At 42.9% G+C, this 15,421-nt stretch overlaps 1 protein-coding gene across 1 annotated transcript in view; it reads right to left on the bottom strand.

Annotated features, from left to right (window-relative positions):
* Positions 1-331: 331 nt before the first annotated feature.
* galr1b (galanin receptor 1b) overlaps positions 332-15,421 on the bottom strand; it is a gene marked incomplete at both ends in the record, with an annotated part of 29,375 nt that continues 14,285 nt past the window's right edge. The window contains one exon of the mRNA XM_084337676.1: positions 332-646. Within this exon, the coding sequence (XP_084193802.1) occupies positions 332-646 (315 nt within the window). The remainder of the gene's footprint in view (positions 647-15,421) is intronic.

A 15,421-nucleotide genomic window follows, 5' to 3' on the forward strand; every position in this document is an offset into this window, starting at 1 on the left:
TTGAAGTTACTGGACTTGCTTCCCTTCTGCTTCTCTGCTCTAACCTGTATATTTAACCAGGGCAGTTGACTACATTTTTCATTTTATTTACAACGGTAGCTTTGGGGAAGTAGTTTCAGGGGGTGAGAAGGTTAAACACTTGGCAACTGCCCCTGTACAACCACAGCGGCGAGGCGCTCCCACTGGAGCTGTTGGTGATTATAGGGATTTAAAGCGGTGATCCGTCATTCTGATATCCTAACAAGGTTCTTGAGAAGCCAACAAGCGCCTTGCTTCTTGGGACTTTTCCTCCCCGTATGTCCATTATCAACACTTTTACAAAAGAAACCTTTCAAATGCTGCTGGTGTGCGTGCTCGAGATGTTCTCCATGCGCATGCGTACCACTTTCTCAGCGGGGGGCTTCGTGGAGAGGAGGCGGCAGGTGAAGACCTGGTGGCAGGCCTTGCGAAAGTTCTCAGACAGGAAGGCGTAGAGAATGGGGTTGACGCAGGAGTTGCCGTAGGACAGGATGTGGGAGATTATGCGGAAGGCGAAGGAGGCGTCGTTCAGGGGGAAGGTGCCAAACTCCACCCACATGGCGATGATGTGGTGGGGCATCCAGCAGATCAGGAAGGCTGTGACCACCAGCAACACCGTTTTGGCCGTCTGGACAGAGGTTGGAAGAAGAAGAGGAAGAAGGTGGGTGAGAAAGAGGTGGGATTATGGGTGGGAGTATGGGGGAGACAGAGGGAGGAGTAGGGGGGAGACAGAGGGAGGAGTATGGAGGAGACAGAGGGAGGAGTATGGAGGAGACAGAGGGAGGAGTATGGAGGAGACATAGGTAGGAAACGTATGGAGGAGACAGAGGGAGGAGTATGGAGGAGACAGAGGGAGGAGTATGGAGGAGACAGAGGAAGGAAACGTATGGAGGAGACAGAGGGAGGAGCATGGAGGAGACAGAGGGAGGAGTATGGAGGAGACAGAGGAAGGAAACGTATGGAGGAGACAGAGGGAGGAGTATGGAGGAGACAGAGGGAGGAGTATGGAGGAGACAGAGGGAGGAGTATGAGGGAGACAGGGGGAGGAGACAGACTGAGGGAGGAGTATGAAGGAGACAGAGGGATGAGTATGAAGGAGACAGAGGGAGGAGACAGATGGAGGAGACAGTGTGAGACAGAGGGAGGAGACAGAGGGAGGAGACAGGGTGAGACAGAGGGAGGATACAGGGTGAGACAGAGGGAGGAAACAAGGTGAGACAGAGGGAGGAGACAGGGTGAGACAGAGGGAGGATAAAGGGTGAGGCAGAGGGAGAATACAGGGTGAGACAGAGGGAGAAGACAGGGTGAGACAGAGGGAGGATACAGGGTGAGACAGAGGGAGGATACAGGGTGAGACAGAGGGAGGAGACAGGGTGAGACAGAGGGAGGATACAGGGTGAGACAGAGGGAGGATACAGGGTGAGACAGAGGGAGGAGACAGAGGGAGGAGACAGGGTGAGACAGAGGGAGGAAACAGGGTGAGACAGAGGGAGGAGTAGGAAGACAGGGAAGGAGACAAAACCATTGGATGTAAATATTTGATACATGGAAATGTTTCAGAAGAATAGCTATGAAAATAAAGTAAGATAAAAGGAAAAGAGCAAAGCACCATTGCACTACCTATTAGGGATGTCCGATATTATCGGCCTACCGATATTATCGGCTGATATCGGCATTAAAATGTGATATCGGAAAATATCTGTATCGGTTTTCAATTTTTATTTATTTTTTATTTTTTACATTTCTATAACCTTTATGCAAGCAAGTAAGAACAAATTCTGATTTTATTTATTGTCAAAAGTATGCATAATGTTGTGTTAATTCCATAATCACAGCACAGGCCTACTTCACTCCCCCTCCTTTTCCCCTCACGTCCTTCACACGCTCCTCTTCATCCCCCTCTCCATCCACTGCACACTCCTCCTCATCCTCTCCTTCTCCAGTCACCCCTTCCTTTACCCTCATACGCCCAGCTGTATTTCATCCCCCTAATTCGCATGCGGTCAGGCACCCCACTCTCCACAGCTGCACTCAATCCTTCCCTGATGGGGGGACTACTTCTACACCTCGACGCTGACCAGAAGCTGTCGTGGTATTAATTACCACTGCCCAGGTACGACGTCTCTGCCGAAAGCTCTGCTAGATACCAACCGTGTATTTACTCTAACCTGTTTCTCGCCTGTGCCCCAAAGGACCGCCGTCCCTGCCTGGACGTCACCTGTCCCCGAAGAGGAACACTTGTTCTCCCGCTGCAACACAGCAGCTTCCAAGACAAGCACCAGGACCGCTTGCTCGCTCACTGCCGCCACGGCAGCCACAAGACAGAACATAACCCCGTTCTATTCCCCCCAATTCCTGTGTTGCTCATTTGACATTAAACACCCTTGAAACCGTTCCTATCTCTTCTCATGTATTCAGCAATTGGGCTGTGCTCCAGACCCCAGTTCTCACACAACAAGAGATATGTAATGTTAATTACCTGAAATTATTCCGTTTTGGGGGGGGGGGGGGGGGGGACCCTGCATATATCGGTATCGGTTGATATCGGTATCGGAAATTAAGAGTTGGACAATATCGTTATATCGGTATCGGTAAAAAAGCCAATATCGAGCATCCCTACTACTTATACCATAGCAGCGTATTGTTTATTTTGATTATTATTATGCTAGGGTACTACTAGTCTTCAAATCCAGATTTAAAATAGTATGCATCCTCCTACCCACCGTCCTAATTCTCCTGTACCATACTGTGCGTCTGGGGACCTTGACCCTGCAGCCTGTCCCCTTATAGTGTAGCTGGTACCAGTCCCCTCTCCTAGTCCCCTGCCTCCATTAACCTGCACATCATCTCACCACCTGTTCCACTTCCACTGCACTTATATAATCGACTACACTACTAGGAACACACGGGTATAACCCCTGCCCCAGACAACAGCCTCCCCATTACTCCTCCTTCCTCAGCCTCCAATATATATATACAGTACATGGTGCTCTAGTCTAAATGACACATACACACACATTACACTGTGCTCTACATAACACATACATTACATTGTGCTCTACATCAGCGGTTCTCAACAGGGGTGCCGCGGCACCCTAGGGTGCCTCAGAGAGCTGCCAGGGGTGCCTTGATATAAAAAAAAATTAAAATAAAAATTCTTTTTTTTTAATTCTTTTTGGATTAGAGACAATTATCACTAAAGTGCTATAAAGATAGCACTTTAGTGATCCTTTTCTATATTTAAAAAAAATACATGATTTTCAGATTTTGAGAAATGGTCAAACGTATCCAAATATGGTATTTTCATGGAAAACAGTGCAGCTGCAACAGAGTGTAATATTATTTTATAATAATTGTCTGTAATTTTATTTAAAGATGCTAAAAATATGCTATTTGATTTACTACTACAAGCAGTGTAATGTCAACAGTACTACGCCATTTAGACCTGAAACACCTGTTAATAATGCATTATATAGCCTGCATATACACACAAATGTGTTTCCCGGTTTCTTAAATAAACATTATTTTGAAAGCAAGCACTTTTGACATCATTGTAGCAAAAAAGACAGGACCGGAAAAGTCTTTATCGTATGTAGGGGTGCCCTGGAATATTTTATTGAACACAGGGGTGCCTTGGCAGCAGAAAGATTGAGAACCCCTGCTCTACATGACACATACACACATTACATGGTGCTCTACATGGCACATACACATACATTACACTGTGCTCTACATGACACATACATTACACTGTGCTCTTCATGGCACATACACATACATTACTTGCTGCTCTTGTGTAGGCCTATGCACTAGTGGTTTTCAGGAGTCTGAGGACCCCCAGAAGAAGGGGGAATAGTTTTATTTCACTGTTTCCCTCACTAGAAACTGTGCAAGGTGACTGTAGCTCATTGAAAACGACTTTGTGTTGCACCTGCCCTGTGGAGTAGATTTCACTGAGCTTCAGTCAGTCTATAGAGACAAGAGCTCGACCCCAATGACTTTGCATTGGTCTGTGGCTAACTAGCTGGAGCCAGTATGAGGAACCGCATGGAATGTGCAAAGAAGGACTCTACCGATTAGGCCTGTCCCCGACTAAGGATTTGTATAGTCGACTTTGATTGGCCGAAATGTGCCGATAGTCGACTGGTACTGTAGTCGACTACCCCCCAAATGCAAAAAAGAAAATCTTTCTTATTTAAAAAAATTTTAATGTGTGAAGAAGCCGACTGAAGGCTTCTTGTCCTCTGCGAAAGCATGCAATTGGTCCACTGATGGATACATCTTGATATGTCTAGTGCAGGGGTGGCCAACCAGTCAGAGACTAAGAGCCACAAAAATTACTGTGGTACCACAAAGAGCCACACCATATACCAGCGTTTCTCAACTTTTTTTTCAGTCACGGCACCCTTCATGTGTTTATAGGTCTCACCCTCTGGCCTCTGAAGTTGCTAATGTCTTTTTTATTTGGGCCTCACAGGGTTAAAAGTACCCTGTGAGACCCACGGTTGCAAAATTACAAAATCACTTTTAGCCATTTAAAAAAATTATGTTTATTTAAAAAATGTTAAAGGGGAACTATTTTACTATTTCTTTCACTATTTGGGCACTTTTACACAATTCCTGTGAGTCTATGGAACACCTAGGTTTTTTTCAAAAAAAATGCATTGTTTTGTATTTCTAATCAAGTACTAAAAACCGCATTTTTCTACCTCAAGATCTTAAGCCGTTTTGAGGCTGGGCTCCAACCACTGTGTGGCCTGGTGCCAACTGCCACATCAACTGCCACATTATTATGCAGCTGAGAAATCTCTGACATCACAGATATGCACATTTTCAGATGACTCAGTTCAGTGAGGGTGAATATTGTGAGAGGAGAATTGGAAGAATTCGCCAATATGAGAATTAGAGACATATATCCTATTAATATAAGTCCACATAGCTATGGTAAACACTGAAAAAAGCCATTTATAAGATAGTTCCCCTTTAAGCACATGTATAGTCAATTGGTCCTGTTGTTCAGCCTCACAATGCTATTTGATAGTAAATGTGTTTATATGTCCCACCCTCTGGCCTCTGAAGTTGCTAATTTCTTTTTAATTTGGGCCTCACAGGGTTAACCTCTTAAGCCCGAGATATACAGTAAAAGTGTATATTTTCAGCATTATGTTTGTTTACCAATTATTTTAACTGTTATTAGTGAAATATAAGATTATAGAAATCTCAGGGCATTGAGTCGGAAACCGGCGCATATTGACCGGAGGAAGTGGCACAGCCAAAAGTGAGTGTAGTCTTTTGAAGGAAGAGACTCAGGGCTTTCAAATTTCGAAAAACTACCCTACCCAGCTCACACCAGCCCCTGTCAATCATCTGACTTCTGGATTTACTTTTTAATTTCTCTTATTTTTTGGGATTATCTCCCACAAACCTGAACGTTATTGCCATAAAAAAGAACGCAGTTAGTTTCTCTACCTTTCTGTGAACGTCTTGCAAAAAACGGTGTTGCAATATGATGAAAAATGGTGGAGAAATTTACATTATAAAAAAGATGGCAGAATTCAGTACTGTATCTACAAAACCTTCTGTTTAATCATCTTCTCTTTATTCATTTGCTTAGATTTTTTCAGGTCTGGTCAATTTTAGCATGGTGTTATTTACAGTCAAAGATAACAATTTTTTTAAATAGAATTGATATTCTCCTTTGGTTCATTACAATTTACTCAAGCCTAGTAACAGACACACTATTTCTGACTCTGATCCATATATGTCCCTAGATTCAGATACCAAGAACATGCAAATGGACCATTTAAAAAAAAAATGTAAATGTTTATTCTACGTCCTTATGGAATGACTGACATAAAAAAAAAAAGTAAAAAAAAAAAAAAAAAAAATATGGATGGAAGAGCCGCACATTGACGGGAAAAGAGCCGCATGCGGCTCGCGAGCCGCGGGTTGGCCACCCCTGGTCTAGTGTGTGAAATCCTCTTTCAGTGCCTCTGTGCCCCTTTTCTTAGCCAGTTAGCCTCGCTGGTATGTGCGTCATTAGCGTTAGCCACGCTTCTAGGCCTCTTTGCTTTTGGAAAGAATGATTAAAAAATAAAAATGATAATAATAATAATAATCATTTGTATCTTTTTTGTTGTTGTTTGCATTCGACTAAGAGGTTGGCAGTCGACTACGGCTCCTTTCGATCGATTAGTCGACTATTCGACCATCGGCGTATTTAGACCACTTTTACTGGGGCACGTGCCCCAGTATTGATCAGTTGTGCCCCAGTAAAAATTTCCCCAGAAAAATAATAATTATTATTATTATATATATATTTTTTTACTTCGCTTTAAAATATTATAGTGAAATATTTTGCACTGTTGTCGCATTTATCTTGTTGAAATCCTCCAACAGGTTCTTTTTTGTAAGTCGACTGTTTTGCACACCCCTATGACAGCTAATACATGGTACATACCATGGTGCTCAGCTGTCAGCAGTCAGCTGGCCTCCCGCGCCCTCGCGCAGTTCCCAGGTAATCACACAGTGCCGCGGTTGCATTCTGTATGATGGCAACCCCGCCAGCTAAGAAAGTTAAAGCAAAGGAAATTTGTGCATTCCAGCCCTCGTGGACAGACGACTACGGGTTTGTGTGTCAGAAGGACCGTGCTGTGTGTACTTATGTTTAGAAAATGTAGTTTGCCGAACGTCAGGTGGGAAACGCCATTTTGAGACGAAGCATCAAAAAAGTTTCAAAAATGATAAAAAAAAAACAAGCTAAAAAGAAAAAGAAAAGAAAAGTCTACATGATTCCGAAATAGTGAAAAAATTTACTTTAGGAAGAACAAAGGCAGAGGCTCTGGTCAAAGACATCCTTGCTCCAAAGGCAGTGGGTGATGTTCTCAAGGCCTTAATATCAGACAAACCCCTCCCATTCTCCATACAGATGGATGCATCTAACCTAACCCTAACCCTAAAACCGAAATAAAGTAAAAGAAACGTTACAAAATCTGCCCATTTTCGCCCAAAAACCGCCCAAAACCGGCAAAGAGATAAATCTTGAGCGCGCCCGCTTGGCATCCCTAGGTGCCCCCCTGTGCCCCAGTACAGTGCTTGGTGTAGATACGGCCCTGTATTCGACTAATCGAGGTCTAAAAAGGTCTAAAAAAAGTCTAATTGAAATATAACCTATGATTCTATTTTTCACTTTGAGATGGTTACATGATGTTAGAAAATAGGCCAGTAGACTACAGTTTACTTTAATTAAATCAAATGTTTAAGTGATAATCTTGAAGATTTCCATATAAATGTCTATCTTGCCACTCTCTATTGCCAGTTGATGTAACACGATAGTGATTCTGCCTAAACCCAGTTTGTGAATGCGTTTATATTTGCTGTTCTAAACAGTGGTGTCTGGTAGTACATTCCTGGGGAAATCAAGGGGCACACAGGACATGATGATACATTATGTCACCAGCAGCAACTGTTTGAAATTAATAAAAGACTCTGGGGCGAATTCACAAAGGGATTGCGCTGCTTTTTCTGACGCTAAACCGGCACAAATAGCTCTGAAACACAGTTTGCTATTCACAGAGGAGGCGCAACGGGTGAATGAGGTGGTAACTGCGTTCCATCAGTATTGCGTCCGGTGCTCTTTGTGCGTATCTAAATGAGGTAATATGGCCGGAACATGTTCCCCTTTCTATGCAAATGAGCCTCGTAGGGTTGGGTACCGTTCACATTTGAACCGGTACCGGTACCGGTACCTGTGAATTGATACTGGTACCCGACTGGTACCTGAACTGTATTGTACCCATTCTGCAATCTGTTAATACAATTTTCATTCAATCAATCACTGTGCAGATTGATTGATTGAATGAAAGTTTTATTAACAGATTGCAGAATGGGTACAATACAGTACAGCTCAATACACATAATTGTTAAGGGGATGCAGACGCGTGTAGCTTTATGCCAAGCAAGCAGTGCAAAAATTTACCGTAGTGGCATGCAGTAATGCGCCTTTCATTTTCCGCCGCCCAGCGCCCAGGTCGCGCGGAAATAGGCTGTCTATTGCCATTCTCTTTGACAAACTCTAACCTTAACCAGCTCCTTAACAACGCCTAAACTTAACCGTTCTAACCTTAACCAACTCCGAAACAATGCCTAACCTTAACCTTAACCATAGAAATTATATTGCCATTCTCTTTGACAAACTCTAACCTTAACCAGCTCCTTAACAGCGCCTAAACTTAACCGTTCTAACCTTAACCAACTCCGAAACAATGCCTAACCTTAATCGGCGAAAGAATACACGTTAAAAAAAAATCATGTTAAAAAATATTTTCGATGGGATTCGAACTCGCCAGCAAACAAGCCATAGGATCCACAGCCATGTGTCCTTGCCAATTGAGCTATTGGTAGATACTGAATATGGGGCGGTGACTTATATATATTGAGCTCCGCTCGTGTCGCATGCGCGGGCACCTCGCGCGAGCACGCCGGCGCACGCACGCACCTGAGCGAGCACGCCGCCGCCGGTGCACGCACGGTAGCATTTGTCTGAAAAGAAGGGCGCTTTACCGCACTAGCGTGCGGTGACGAATGCGGAAGCATTTTTGCACTGCTTGCTTGGCATTAACGTACAGGCGATGCAGACCAGGGAAAGACTTTCGTCTTGTTTACATCAGGGTCCCCCATTTAAGTAAGGGTAAGGGTGCAACTTGCTCCGTGCAATCCATTCTTTGTGGATCTAGCCCTCAGCCTCCACACTCAGGCCTCTAAACACAGGCCTCTACACTCAGCCTCCACACTCAGCCTCTACACTCAGCCTCCACACTCAGCCTCCACACTCAGCCTCCACACTCAGGCCTCTAAACACAGGCCTCTACACTCAGCCTCCACACTCAGCCTCTACACTCAGCCTCCACACTCAGCCTCCACACTCAGCCTCCACACTCAGCCTCCACACTCAGCCTCTACACTCAGCCTCCACACTCAGCCTCTACACTCAGCCTCCACACTCAGCCTCTACACTCAGCCTCCACACTCAACCTCCACACTCAGCCTCCACACTCAGCCTCCACACTCAGCCTCTACACTCAGCCTCCACACTCAGCCTCCACACTCAGCCTCCACACTCAGCCTCTACACTCAGCCTCCACACTCAGCCTCCACACTCAGCCTCCACACTCAGGCCTCCACACTCAGCCTCCACACTCAGGCCTCCACACTCAGCCTTCACACTCAGGCTCCACTCTCAGCCTCCACTCAGCCTCCAAACTCAGCCTCTACACTCAGCCTCCACACTCAGCCTCCACACTCAGGCCTCCACACTCAGCCTCCACACTCAGGCTCCACTCTCAGCCTCCACTCAGGCCTCTACACTCAGCATCTACACCCAGCCTCCACTCGCAGCCTCTACACCCAGACTCCACACTCAGCCTCCACAACACTCACCACTGTATTCTTTATGGTTGACAGTCATGCTAACCATTGGTACCTGTATATTTATAAAGCCCTCCTCTGTAAATTACCACCTTATATCTCATCTAAGTTCCACTAGAATACTGGTCCAGGCGTGACGCACTCCAGTGACTGTCTGGTTCTTCAGGCATCCCGTGCCAGAACTGAACTTGGAAAGACTGCTTTTTGTGTTGATGCAATGGTATCATGCAATCTCTTGGAAACTGACCTTGAGTACTCTTGTCTCACATGGGGCACTTTCAATTTGTATTTTAATAACCATTGCCAACTTGTAATTGCTTTCCTTGACCTACAACTGTCCCATTGTTTTATTTATTTGCTACCATACTTGACTTTGTCTATTTTGCTGCTGTCTATTTTATGGTCATTTTATGCTTATTTCATGCCTAATCGTATGTCTGCACTTTATGCATTACTCTCGATCATTAATCCCTGTATTTTTTACTGCTGTGAAGCACTTTGAGCTGCAATTCTTCTATGAAAGGTGCTATACAAATACAGTTTATTATTATTATTATACTGTCCTTGATTGTACAATTTATTGTTTTACTTTATAACGATTGAATGTTTTATAATTTATGATGCCATCATGTATCCTTGGTGTCATTGAAAATGAGGGTCCTATACTTGCTGATGAGCAGGTTGGCACCTTGCATGGCCTCCGCCGTCGTTGTGTGAATGTGTGAGTGAATGGGTAAAATGTTAGGAACAAATTGTAAAGTGCTTTGGATAAAAATCACTATATAAATGCACCATTTACCATTGTATCTCCATATCTCAGCACAATACAGATGTGTAATCTGATAATCTCTCGGCTACCATGCCTTGTTATGTGAGAGGCGATGTGTTGCTATGTGGGCTGTCTAGTTGCTTGAGAATAGTCTGTGAACACGGTGAGTGTGGCAGAGGCTGTTTAGCATGTTATGTTTACATGTGAAACACACAAAGTAGAGAGAGAACAACTGTTTAAAATCAGTGAAATTAACATCTACTCTTTGGCAGTAGTGTCCCTTTCAAAGTCACATTGTTATACTTATCTTGATCACTGGTGTGTTTAGCAGTGGTAGACAATAATAAATAATTTCACTTTAATTTGCATGTCAGTTGTGTTCACAAGAAGTATATCTCTGATGTTATTTCGGTGATATTCAATGGTTTTCTCACGTTCAGACATTTCCAGCTTTTTTGATAAGCAGTTGGACTTTCAAGAGAATTCTGTTTGGAAATCTCTGAGAGGATGTCTGTCTGTGGCTTTTTGTTTACCCCAGAAGGTAAGAGATGCCTCTACCAACCTATTTATTTGAGATAATTATGACAACATGATCATTTTGGATTAACGAACCTACCACTAATTATTCCTTATTTCACTCAAAGGGGCCAATAGTGGCTTTAAAATCCATATCAAGGTTCCTATGGTGCATGATGCCAACTGATACATTAAAGTCACTGATTGGCCAAAGATGTTTAGTTCAAGCAGCAGAAACTACAGGCCAAGGGGAAACTTGGTTTAATAATTGATGTGCTTTGCCTGATGTGGTTAATAGCCATGACAAAGTCAAAATTCACGAATCTCCACAAGGGGATCACTATCTTATCTTAATAATGATCAAAATGGTGATGCAATCCAGAGAAAGCTTCATGCTCTCATTAATTCCCATAAACAATCTAGTCAGGTTGTTCTGAAGGGCCAGATTAACACTGAGAACCTGCGTTTATTATTTTGTATAACTTGTATATTGTTTATATATATAAGCTATATACCTTTAAGCTTCCGTTTGCATCATAGTATTATTCGCTCGCCTCATTGGGCACCGCCCTTGACATTGGAGGCGCCAGCAGACGCGCCCCTCAGACAAGTTCAAAGACGTGTCCGGGCAAGTTCAGACATGCCCATAGCAGGCGCATTGATTCCGGACAGGTAATTCGGCTGCGCTCTAGAAATCAGTCTGAGTATATATATTGTAGATGGCGCAAGCAGCAGTAAGCAGAGAAACGAGAACACAGTAACGAGTGTGCAGAACGAGTGAACATGTGAGCAGTGGAAGTAATGAGTCGGCAGTAGCAGAACAGGAGAAGCAGCCGAGCGAGATTGTAATACGTTCGGTACCGTTGTACACAGACCTACCCGCGGTGTATCGTTACGGATAGCTAGTAGCTACTTAGATACGACCATAATATTGTAGAGCCATTATTGGCGCAGTATAGTGACTTGTGTAAGCGAAGTAACGTGGAGAAGCGTATAGTTAAGACCATCGGAGTTTGGATCTAACTACTCCCTGAAGACCGTCATCGGGCTAGCTTCCAGTACAAACGAAGCTAGCTAGCTACCATCTCTGCCATCGGGCTTTGGATTAAGAGCTATTAACCCTGCTATCGGGCACTTGGATTACAAGGACTGGATCCGTACGAGACCCTCTTTTCTTCAGTGACCACAGGATTATCCGACTATTCTTCAATTCCTCCGGAGCTTACAACTCCACAGGGGAAATCATCGTCTCCAGCTACCCACCATGCTTTGCCCTGTATCGCCTTCTCTCACTCCCTGCAGAGCTCCGGTCGAGTATTCTTAACCTAGGAAATATTCATTCCCCCTGACTTTGATACTCTGACATTCTACTATTAAAAGAGCAACGTAATAATTCAGTTGTATAGTGATATGACTATTAAAATACTGTAAACTTGATATCCTTGTCCCCGTGCCGTCAATTGAGTGTCTGCCATATTTATCTAACTGTACTGTCTGGCAAGTAATAATATTTAGTAGTGGTTTAATCTAAACAATCTTTAATACAGTCCGGGGTGTGTAGCCCCTCAGCTACACAGGTGGTATTTTCTTTATTCACATTCCCTGCCCTATCGACCATATTCACACGGGAGCCATTTTGCTCTTGCTCAGGTTGGGATTCCTTTTCAATGGGGTGGAAAGGAATCCCAAGTTGGAAAGGAATCCCAACCTGAACATGACATAAGAGCTAAATGGCCACCGTGTGAATATGGTAAATTGGTTGAGTGATGCTATGGGTAGATCAGAAGTGGACGCACCCATCCAATGTTATACATTTACTATAAAGTTTTTTTTTATTTGCTATTATAACCTTTATAGCCTTTTTTCTCATTTAAATATTAAGCAAAACATTTAAATATTATAAAAAAAAATAATACTCTTGATTCCAAACAACATTGTGTAGAAATGTCTATTGATTTTGCAAAAGCATTTGATACAGTTGACCACTCGATTCTCAGAGACAGATTTGGTAACATTAGTGTTAAACACCATTCTTTAGCCTGGTTCTCCAACTATTTGTCTGGTAAAACCCAGTGTGTTAAATAAGAATACCACTTGTCGCAGCCCTTGTCTGTTACTAAAGGTGTACCTCAAGGTTCCATTCTTGCCCCCACATTGTTCTCTCTATACATAAATAACATTGATAGTATAGTAGAATATTCAAGCATTCATTTGTATGCAGATGACACAGTTTTGTATTCAGTTGGATGCTTTTCTGCGCTCTCTTAAAGGGGAACAATCTTATAAATGGCCTTTTTCAGTGTTTAGCATAGTTTCCTAGCTATGTGGACTTATATTAATATGATCTATGTCTCTAATTCTCATATTGGCGCATTTTTCCAATTCTCCTCTCACAATATTCACCCTCACTGAACTGAGTCATCTGAAAATGTGCTGATTTGTGATGTCAGAGAGACTCAGCTGCACCCCAGCAGCCACATCAGCTCAAAACGGCTTAAGATCTTGAGGTAGAAAAATGCTGTTTTTGAGTACTTGATTAGAAATACAAAACAATGAATTAAACAAAAAAAATAATTACAGAGGTGTTCCATAAACTCACAGGAATTGTGTAAAAGTGCCCAAATAGTGAAAGAAATAGTAAAATAGTTCCCCTTTAAAGACTGCTTCAATAGTATAAAGGCCGCCTTCTCTAGTCTTGTTTTGAACACATTGAAAACCAATGTTATCCAAAATGTGGTTTGGAAAAAGGTCTGTTGTCCCTCCTGGAAATATCACAACAACTAGTGGCTCAATTCTGGATACAGTCGGCTATATAATACACTTTATTTTTCTTAGCATGTGTTACATCTTCAATCAACAACAAACAAGACTTGGCTTCTTGTACAGGAATTGTTCCTGCTTTACTCACTCTGCTAAACGCTTCCTAGTCCAAATGTCCATTCTCTGACTATGGCGATGTCATTTACATGCATGCAAGCAAGAGTGTCCTTGATCGCCTTAATGTTTTGTATCACTCAGCAATTAGGTTTGCTATAAATGCCCCCTTTTCAACACATCACTGTGACTTATACACGTCTTGGCCATCGTTACACTCTCAACGAGAAATTCATTGGCTTACACTCATTTACAAAACCTTCCTTGGTCTGACTCCTCCTTATTTGATCCACTTGTTAAAATTGTCGTCTACTCCCAGTCCCTATAACACCTGGGCCCTGTTTCATGTACGTGGTTCAACTAAGTCGATCAAGATGTCCATTATCCAGCTTCAGTTAACCCGATGTTCGAAGCTGGGATTTTCCTGTTTCACAAAGGTGGATTCAGTCTCGTTAACTCAAGCCAGACTTGCGAGTCAGGCTAAATGCGCGCGGCCGTTTTAGGTGAAAAGCCAGCACGTATCGATGGCAGAGATCCTGATTCTCAACGGCATTGATTGATTAATTGATTTAAGACTTTATTGACAGATTGCAATACGGCTCAATCGCCTCGCCGACAAGTTAAATGCGTTATCTATAGGCTAATTCTAAGTCCCTCATTATCTCAATCAATCAGATTATATTTCTTTAAACTTGCCTGCTGGATTGAATAATCAAATGAGATCTTGCTAGCGAAAATTATTAGTTAACTGTTATACAGAATTACGATACGGCTCTCTTACCCATTGATTGATGTATAGTCAATCTTTTACTTATCTTCTCTGTGGTGTAACGGGTTCTTCTTTTGACTTTCACACGGACGACCGGGGTTCAAGACCCTAGTCTTTTCCTTCTTTTTGCAATATAGGAATAATTCAATTTGGTGCACGTTGAGAGCTATATAAAGAATGACATCCTCAATGCATGTAGATTTATAATATTTTAACTTAAAACCAGGCTACTTTGGCGTATAATCATTAATATTATATTCAAAAAAATCATATTGGAAACACCGGGATTTGAACCCCGGTCTCTGGATTGGCAGGCTTGAGCACTACCGCTGGGCCACTGGGCCAGATGGGATAAATTCATTGTTTATACATTAATGAACGAGAGACCCGTGTTTAGAATATCCTTTGTTTTGAATGAAGTTTATCTCTTTATCCTCATTCATTAATGTGACGTCAACGGCTCATTCAATTTCTCAAATCCGTCAAACAGCGCATCTCATCAGACATCTTAATCCCAGTTACAATTAAAATAACCACATCATGTGTACATCGCACGAGCGAGCGCCACCGTCGCCACGGTATATATAACGTGCATTATTTAGGACAAAGTGAATTTAATATCAGCATTTTGGGTCTATTTTACATTTCAAAAGCCCCCTCTGGAAGAATGGAGCACAAAAACGTAATTCAGAATGGTATAATGCAGATCGTAGACTGTGGGAATAGTTTCAGGAAACGGGCTGTCACTTCTTTGCGGGGGCGTGGCGATAGTTCAGGCTAACTTGAACTTGAACTCTGCTTTCGACCAGGCTCAAACTTTTGGATATGTTGTCATGGTGATTTGGAAAATCCACGTACATGAAACCGGAAAGTCCGGCTAACCCAGTTATCCAGCTAAAGTTATCCGGCTAACTCAGTTATCCAGGTACAAGAAACAGGGCCCAGAGCTGCTCACCATATCTCGCTAAATGTTCCCTATGTTAACACTTCCTTTGCTTAACCCTCCTTCCAATTTGCTGCTCCCAGCAGTTGGACCGAGATGCAAAAGA

The sequence above is a fragment of the Notolepis coatsorum genome, assembly GCF_963971535.1.
Source record: "Notolepis coatsorum genome assembly, chromosome: 20".
In the NCBI taxonomy this organism is placed as follows: Eukaryota; Metazoa; Chordata; class Actinopteri; order Aulopiformes; family Paralepididae; genus Notolepis; species Notolepis coatsorum.